General features: G+C 41.6%; 1 protein-coding gene and 1 long non-coding RNA gene across 2 annotated transcripts; both read right to left on the reverse strand.

Moving 5' to 3' along the window:
• Positions 1-1,616: 1,616 nt before the first annotated feature.
• LOC120106493 lies at positions 1,617-2,830 on the reverse strand. The gene is made up of 2 exons (XR_005508639.1): positions 2,760-2,830; positions 1,617-1,778 (listed from the first exon to the last, which is right to left on the reverse strand). It is a non-coding gene; the product is annotated as an uncharacterized LOC120106493 (long non-coding RNA).
• Positions 2,831-3,703: 873 nt separating this feature from the next.
• LOC120106497 lies at positions 3,704-4,390 on the reverse strand. The gene has a single exon (XM_039119426.1). The coding sequence runs from the start codon at positions 4,388-4,390 to the stop codon at positions 3,704-3,706; it is 687 nt and encodes a 228-aa protein (XP_038975354.1).
• Positions 4,391-9,439: the final 5,049 nt, after the last annotated feature.

Raw genomic sequence — 9,439 nt, forward strand, 5'->3', positions numbered from 1 at the left:
CAAAAATATATATTTCTAGCAATATCCTACAGTATTTCATCCTTCATCTAATTATTCCCGCATCTACTGGATAAATTACAAGAGATCAGTTAAAGACCTAATAAACCCCAATCCAAATTACTTCGCATTAAGAAATAACGAAAAAAATGAGCGAAAAAAATCCAATGCTAAGGAATTATTTCCTGACGCCGGCCGATCGACGAGGTCAAAAAGAAAAAAAGATCGAAAGGACTGGCAATATTGAAGAGCCTAGAGTGCATGACGGTGGATGTGGACCCTCCATTAAAAATGGATGGGTGGTTGCGAGTATATTTTTGATGGTCCCTCACTTGGGTTCATGCTATTGTCAGATTTTGGATTTGTATATGGTCAAGTTTAAGAATGGCAACCGGATTGGAAGGGATACCACCGCTAATCCAAATCTAACTTATTTATAAAACAAACTAAAAGTTTATATTTAAATTATTTTTTTAATTAAATAGATAATTTGATACGATACACATAATCTATTTATTAAATAAATCAAATTAGATTAAATAAATTAAAATAAATTTTTAATAAATTAAATAAATTTAAATAGATTAAATAAGTTAAACGGGTTAGATTAAACAGATTAAAAATAGATTAAGCTGTCTAGAGCACTTCGAAACCTTTTATTTTTTGGTTCTACTGGATGTATTTCTATCCGTGATGTACGAAATGTCCGCTTTAGTCAAAAAAATAAAAATAAATAAATCAAGCAGATTTCAAATAAATTAAGTAGGTTAATAAAATTTTAAACATATGAAATGAGTCGGACAATGATCCGACTCAATTATTAAACAAATTAAAATAATTTAAACGAGTCAAGATCTAAATCTAAATTTAATTTATTTAATAAACAAATGTAGACCGATTGATCCATTTATAATGGAAATAGATTTACATCAAATCTAAATTTATTTAAAATATATTGTCCTCGGATCATAAATTCCCATCTTTAGTCAACTTTCTGATTTTTTTTTTTTTTTTAAAATCTACAGGCTTCACGAAGAACTAGCATGGGAAGAACATTAATTGTTTAACCGTTTTCTACCAAAGAAAATAAAAAATTGCTTGACCCTTTCTAATTTTCTGTGTCCCTTGATACGTTCAAACCAGAAACTCCGTAGGGGAAGCCATGCATTTATGAGCCTTTGCTTTTGGTATTTGAATGATTCGTCTTGACGCCATCATATTATAATCTGACCGCGTGGCATTAATTATTATAAACTTAGTGGAGTCACACTAAAAAATAATAAATAATTTTTTTTAGAACAAAAACGTGGAAACAGCTTAAGAGAGGGATTTGCGGCAGCCTCCAATACTAATGGGTTGCTGTTACTTATTAGCATCATAAATCAGCCCTACATGGACCCGGTCCGGTCTAAGCATCATGCCTAGATTATCCGCGTCGTCTGACTCAGTTCTTTCTGGCATTTCTTGGACTATTTCCTTCGCCTGTTTACTGTCACGCCCCGAACCCAGCACCCAGGTTCGGTACGCGACCGGCCGCATGAGCCCTAGAGCAGTGCCTTAAAGCTCATGCAAGGCCTATGATTAACAAAATTCCAATAAATCCACAATTAATCTAGTAATTCAAATAGAGCAGTCCAACATGTCCAAATAAACAAATTAGTTCAATTACAAGATCTTCAAATGTTCATCGATATCAAAGAAGTACAAACAAACTAACTAGCTAATGACTCTGATACTTGCACTCTGCGCCCATCCCATCCAAATCTAAGCATCCTGCAACTCTGATAAAAAGAAAGAAGAAAAGGAGATGAGCTTTACAGCCCAGTAAGAATCTCTATACATCCACACCAACACAATAATAATATAAATCTGAAAATCACGACAAGTCAATGCACATATCATGAAGTCATAAACTGGCTATCAAACCTCAAATAATCAATATAAATATGTACATAAAACATCAATAAAAGTCCAGCCACACAATAATGATATAGCATAGGATAGCTTATAAACCTGTATTATAGTTTCAATGCCTTTTCTTCAACTTGATCCGGATTAATTATCTTTCCGACTTTGGGTCAAATCTCGGTCACATTTCTCAGCCTGTGGTGGGGGCAACCAAATTATCACATTTTCAGCCTGTGGCAGGGCCTGCACAATATAGTTCCACATTTCTAGCCTGTGATGGGGCCTACCAAAGTATCACATTTTGAGCCTGTGGCGGGGCCTGCACATTATAGTTCCACATTTCTAGCCTGTGAGGGGGCCTGCCAAAGTATCACATTTTCAGCCTGTGGCGGGGCCTGCATATTATAGTTCCACATTTCTAGCCTGTGAGGGGGCCTACCAAAGTACCACATTTTTCAGCCTGTGACGGGGCCTGCCATAATAACAAGATAAATCCAAAGTCCCTTTACATACAATCCAGTTTACATCCACACATCAATTTCTTTACATTTATTTCCGGCTTTAAACTAACCACGGTCACGTTTCCAGCCCGTGACGGGGCAACCAATATCACATGGTTAGTTTAGAGCACCACATCCATCAGTCCAATTATGTAGGTGTAAGTTATGCGCATGCATGCATCCATCATAATACCAACCACAAGCGAATACGATCATAATATCAACCACAAGCCGACACGATCAAAATATAATTTAATATAAAACTAATTTTGATTTATCTGGATTATGGCATATCATACATATCTAAGTATAAAAATATTATATCATGCAGGATTGGCGTACAAGGATCCTTACCTTTGTTGAAAATTTAGACAACCAATCACCCGCCCTCACGGCGATAAAGAACCGGAATGCACAGAATTCCGCTCAACGTCCTCTCGTCCAACAGATTGTTCCCCTACAGAACCAAATCATCATTAAAATTTACTCAAGATATATGATAATCCAGGACCCCTGTTTAATCCTCTAAAGGGTCTTCTAAAATCTAGTATTCCAAGACTATCCAACAATCCATGATCTCCCTGAATTAAACTAGAGAGAAAACAGACTAATAAGAGACAGCATCTAGAGGGAGAAGATAAAATAACAAAGAAGAGAGAGAGTCGGCTCTCTCTCTCTCTCTCCCTCTCTTCCTTCTTCTTCCCGTAAATAAAACAACAAAGAAGAGAGAGAGAGAGTTGGTTCTCTCCCTCTCTCCCTCTTCCTTCCTCCTTCCCGACGGAAAGGAGGAGAATGCTTGGCAGCCGGCGGCCCATGGCCGGCGACGCCCCATGGTGGTGCCACACCCGGCGACGGCCGGCCGGAACGGAAGGGGAGAAGGCCGAACAGAGGCTCGGCTTCCCCATCAGCCCGGCGGCTTCCCAGCCACATCCCCAAGGAAATAATAGCCAAAGACGAAGGAGAAGAAGGAGAAGGTGCTCACCTTGCCTCCGGCGAGCTCCTCCCGGCCGGATCGACGGCGACCGCTCCGGTTCCTCCCGCGGCAAGGTAAAACCCAATCTCCCTTCTCTCTCTTTTTTTTTTTTTTGTGTGTGTGTGTAAGCCCTCGGTTGATGCCCTAGGGGAGGAGAGAGGGGAGATCTTCCTGATTTGGTAGGATTTATCACCCTATTACCTCTCTTCCGGTGGATTCGGGAGGAGGGGAAATACTTCCGAAATAGGGGAGGGAGGCATTTCAATCGGGAGACTCCCTCCCCCTTGTACGTGTTGGGCCGCCCTTGTTCAAAGGCCGGCCCAACTCAAATGTGGGTCTTCACATTCTCCCCTCCTAAAAAAAATTTCGTCCTCGAAATTGACATACCTGAGGTTTCAAAAAGTTGCGGATACTTGACTTTCATCTCTTCTTCGAGCTCCCAAGTAGCCTCTCTTTCTGTATGATTATTCCATTGTACCTTCACGAAAGGAATGGTTCGATGTCGTAGTACCTGATCTTTTCTATCCACAATTCGTACCGGGAACTCCTCATAGGTTAAATCCTCCTGAAGATGTAATGGTTCATATGCTACCACATGACTCGGTTCTGGGACATATTTCTTCAACATTGACACATGAAAAACATTGTGCACACTAGACAAAGCCGGTGGTAAAGCCAGTCGATACGCCACCTCCCCAACTTTGTCCAAAATCTCAAACGGACCAACATATCTAGGGCTTAATTTGCCACGAACCCCAAATCTCATCACACCTTTTGTAGGTGACACTCTCAAGAAAACATGATCTCCAATTTGAAATTCCAATTCTCTCCTTCTATTATCAGCATAACTCTTCTGGCGACTCTGAGCTGTACGAAGTCGTTCTCTGATCATTTGCACCTTATCAACAGTCTGTTGTACTATCTCTGGACCTAATAATTTCCTCTCGCCCACATCATCCCAACAAATAGGAGATCGACACTTCCGGCCATACAACGCCTCAAAAGGAGCCATTTGTATACTTGCTTGATAGCTATTATTGTAAGCAAACTCTATTAATGATAAGTGGCCATCCTACGCTCCTCCTAGATCCATGACACAGGCTCTCAACATGTCTTCCAAAATCTGGATGGTTCTTTCTGACTGTCCATCGGTTTGGGGGTGAAAAGCTGTGCTAAAGCTCAATTTGGTTCCAAGAGCCTTATGAAGACTCTTCCAAAACTGTGATACAAATCTACTGTCTCTATCTGACACAATGGTAACTGGGACCCCATGCAACTTCACAATATGCTCTATATATAAACCTGCCAATCTCTCTAAGGAGAAACCAACTCTGAAAGGTAAAAAGTGTGCTGATTTAGTTAGCCGATCAACAATTACCCACACGGCATCATTACCTCGTAGGGTTTTAGGCAAGCTAGTCACGAAGTCCATGGTAATATGCTCCCACTTCCATTGAGGAATAAGTAGAGACTGTAATGGTCCCGCAGGTCTCTGATGTTCTGCTTTTACCTGCTGACATACTAGACACTGAGCCACAAATTGAGCAATATCCTTTTTCATACCACTCCACCAAAAATGTCTCTTTAAATTCTGATACATCTTTGTGCCTCCTGGATGCATTGTATAAGCCGAGCTATGAGCCTCCTCTAAAATTTCATTTCTTAGTTCTGGAATTTTTGGGACACACAATCTGCTACCAAATCTTAAAGAACCATCCTCATGCACATGAAATTCACTTTGGACACCAGTTTCTACTGTTCCCCTTACCCTCTGTAATTCTGAATCCTCTTTTTGAGATGACTTAATTCTCTCAATCAAGGTAGGTTGTACCATAAGATTAGCAAGTCGTAACTGAGGATCATGCAGTCGTACTTCAATCTCATATCTCTCTAGGTCAAACAAAATGTTTCTTTGTGTAGTGATCAAGGCCGCTAATTTATTTGAAGATTTCCTGCTTAGAGCATCGGCCACAACATTTGCTTTTCCCGGATGGTAATTAATAGTTAAGTCATAATCCTTTAATAGCTCTAGCCATCTCCTTTGCCTCAAATTCAGCTCCTTTTGAGTATAAATATACTTCAGGCTCTTGTGGTCCGTAAAAATTTCACAATGTTCACCATATAAATAGTGCCTCCATATTTTTAAAGCAAAGATCACAGCTGCTAACTCCAAATCATGAGTAGGGTAATTCAGCTCATATGATTTCAACTGTCTAGAAGCATAGGCTATCACCTTCTCATTCTGCATAAGAACACAACCAAGACCTTTGTGTGATGCATCACTATAGATGCTGAAGCCTCCTATTCCAGATGGAAGGGCCAATATCGGAGCTGTCACCAATCATCTTTTCAACTCCTGAAAACTTTACTCACAATCCTCCTTCCATTCAAATTTTACTTGCTTTTGGGTTAGACGAGATAGAGGCATGGCAATACGAGAGAATCCCTCAACGAATCTCCGATAATATCCCGCCATTCCCAAAAAGCTGCGCACCTCGGACACATTAGTAGGTCTACTCCAATCAACTACTGCCTCTACTTTCTTTGGGTCGACAGAGATGCCATCCTTGGAGATCACGTGCCCGAGAAAGGTGATACTGTTTAACCAGAACTCACATTTCTGCAGCTTGCCATAAAGCTTGTTTTCTCTAAGAGTTTGTAATACTATCCTCAAATGCTCCTCATGCTCTTGTGGACTTTTGGAATAGACTAGAATGTCATCAATAAATACTACCACAAATTGATCCAGGTAGGGTTTGAACACCCGATTCATAAGATCCATAAAGGCTGCTGGTGCATTTGTTAACCCGAAGGGCATAACCAAAAACTCATAGTGTCCATATCTAGTTCTGAATGCTGTCTTTGGTACGTCTTCAGCCTTTATTCTCAACTGGTGATATCCGGAGCGTAGATCAAGTTTTGAGAAGATTTGTGCCCCTTGCAGCTGATCGAACAAATCATCAATTCTCGGTAAAGGGTATTTGTTCCGCACTGTTACTCCATTTATTTCTCGATAATCAATGCAAAGCCGAAAACTGCCATCTTTCTTTTTCACAAATAATACAGGGGCACCCCAAGGAGAAACACTAGGCCTGATGAAACCCTGATCCAACAGCTCCTGTAGTTGTTCCTTTAGCACTTTTAATTCAGCTGGAGCCATCCGGTATGGGGCCTTAGAAATCGGTCCAGTGCCAGGAATCAAATTAATGGAGAATTCAACCTCTCTATCAGGGAGTAATCCTGGCAAATCCTCTGGAAAGACATCAGAAAATTCCCTCACAATAGGAATGTCCTCTAGTTTGAGTTCTTCCAGCTGGGTGCCCATTACCATGGCTAAGAATCCTTCATCACCTTTTCGAAGGAGTCGCTTAGCCTGTATGGCTGAAATTACTTTTGGCGGAGGTAACATTCTGTTGCCATTAAAAGTAAACTCTGGCTGACCAAAAATTTGAAATTTTACTGTTTTCTTGAAGCAGTCAACAGTGGCATGATATGCTGCCAACCAGTCCATCCCAAGGATCATGTCGAAATCCTTCATCCCTAGGACTATTAAATCTACTTTCATTTCCCTGCCTTCAATATTCAGGATACAATCTTTGCAGACAAGGTTAACTAAGATTACATCTCCATTAGGGATGGAGACACACAGTTCAGTCTCTAGTGGCAAGGAAATCAATGTACTATTTCTTCCAACAAAATCAGCAGATACAAAAGAATGAGTAGCTCCAGGATCAATCAAAATATAGGCATTCATGGATGAGATTTCAATTGTACCTGTCACCACGGTGTTAGAGGCGTCGGCATCGTGTTGTGTAAGAGCATAGACTCGACCCTGAGTTCTAGGCCTCTGCTGTCCTCCTCGTTGTTGTTCATTCTGAGATACTTGATTTGCTGGAGCTCCCGAAATAGGCTGAGACGTTTGTCGAGCCTGTTGCTCACTGCGATTAGGACATGTATTTGCCCTGTGGCCCTGCTGGCCACACGAAAAGCAATTCCCATTGAACCAGTTGCACTCGCTCTGATAGTGGGGTCCGCCACATCTATAGCATTTCACAGTATCCTTGCGCTGAGCTTTATCATTCACAGTAGTTTGTTTCTTGGGCCTGAATTCAGTATTTTTGCCATGCTTATTTTGTAACTCAGCTTGCCTGTTTCTCTTTTTCAAAATTCTTTCCCTCTCTTCTTGAGTGTCATTCAAGCCCCTTTCAACTACCCAAGCCTTGTTAACCACATCCTTGTAGGAAGAAAGCTCGAAGGTAGACACCTGTTGTCTGATTCGGGCTCTAAATCCACTATCAAACTTTTCAGCTCGTTCTCTTTCATTCTCCACCTGTCCTGGGGCATACCTGGCCAGTTCCTCAAACTTTGCAGCATACTCTGCGACCGTTATATTCCCTTGCTCTAACTGGGTAAACTCTCGAAATTTCTGCCGTCTCACGCTTTGGGGAATATACTTATCACAGAAAAGCTCCTTAAATCCTTCCCAAGTGAAAGATGTAGCATTCTGTCCCATCTTTCCTCTTTCCACATTCCACCAAATATCCGCTTCTCCCAGCAGCATAAATGTAGCAAAAGTTGTTGACCCCCTAATGGATTTTGATGAATACAAAACACTAGAGTATAATTCCATTTATCTTAACAATTTAATTGAGGATTTCATGTATTTTATTAGGAATATTGTTAAGAAATGTCTAGGTAAGTTTCCATGATTTTTAAGGACTTATTAAAGAATTTTTGAGATGAAAAAAAAGTTCAGGGACAGCCGAGACGTCTCCGGGTTGTCTCAGAGACGTCTCTAGCACAAACAGGAAGAACTGGCACGTCTGGAGACGTCCCTGGCACCTGCCGAGTCGTCCCCGCGATAGCGGAGTCGACTTTCTCAGTAGCGGAGTCGACTCTCTCAGTGGCGGCAGAAAGGCAGTTTTCAAGAGATATGCGCGAGACGTCCCCACCGTACGCGGAGTCGTCCCCGCAAGTAAAAAGCAGACTTCCCGAGTCGTCCCCAAGATAGCGGAGACGGCTCTCTCAGGGTTTTCCAGAGAATGACTTTTTCGGTGATAAGGCAGCGGAGACGTCCCCTGAAAGAGCGGAGTCGACTCTCTCAGGGAATTCCAGAAGACATGTTTTTCTGAGATAAAGAAGCGGAGTCGTCCCCGAGGCAGCGGAGTCGTCCCCATTCAAAAAGTGCAAACAAGCCGAGACGTCCCCGTAAAGTGCAGAGACGACCCTCTCAGCAAATCAGAAAGGCAAGGATTCAAACGGTACAATTCCAGAGTCGTCCCCGTAAAGAGCCGAGTCGTCCCCAGACAACGTAAAAAGTAAAATCTTGTAGCCGAGACGTCTCTCGTTGAAGCAGAGACGTCCCCGGAGCGCCTGGGATGCGACTGACAGCTTTTACAGGTTTGGTTTGAATTTCAAATCTCTTTTACTTTATCTCTAACTGCTATATTTGCTTTTTGAGCTATAAAAGGAAGCTCTTAAGTGCTTCTCAATAACTTTTTACCAACCCAAAGCAAAATCATTCAAGAGAGAAGAAAGAAAAAGAGGTTCAAGGGAGTTAGTGCATTCAAATGAAGAAATCAAGTGCTTTCAAGCTTCCCAAGTGATTTCAAGCTCAACTACTCTCTTCCGCCCGGGATTCAAAGCTCACACTCAAACCTACGCAATCCACATCGGAAGAATCACCATTTTCCACGCTTCCAACGGCAAAAGGATTCTTCCGGGTTCTATTGTTTATCATTGTTATATTTGCTTATTTAGAGCTTTCTAATTGTTTGTAAAACTCCTTCAATATTGTGCTTGTTCCAGTCAAGGGACTTGGAACAAGGGAAAGGCGTCCCAAGCCTAGGTTAAATTGGGGGTTTTAGGGTTCGTTGTTAGCCCGGTGTAAAACAACGAGTTGGGTAGTGCACTCGCAAAACTACCGGACTGTAATCTTGGATTATAGTGGAAATTCCCAAAGGTGCTTTGGGGAGTGGATGTAGGAGCAGTGGAAGCTTCGAACCACTATAAAACCTTGTGTTTGCGATTGACTCTTCTCATCCCTCTATCTTTACTTTAG

This window comes from Phoenix dactylifera, unplaced genomic scaffold, assembly GCF_009389715.1.
Source record: "Phoenix dactylifera cultivar Barhee BC4 unplaced genomic scaffold, palm_55x_up_171113_PBpolish2nd_filt_p 000546F, whole genome shotgun sequence".
In the NCBI taxonomy this organism is placed as follows: domain Eukaryota; kingdom Viridiplantae; phylum Streptophyta; class Magnoliopsida; order Arecales; family Arecaceae; genus Phoenix; species Phoenix dactylifera.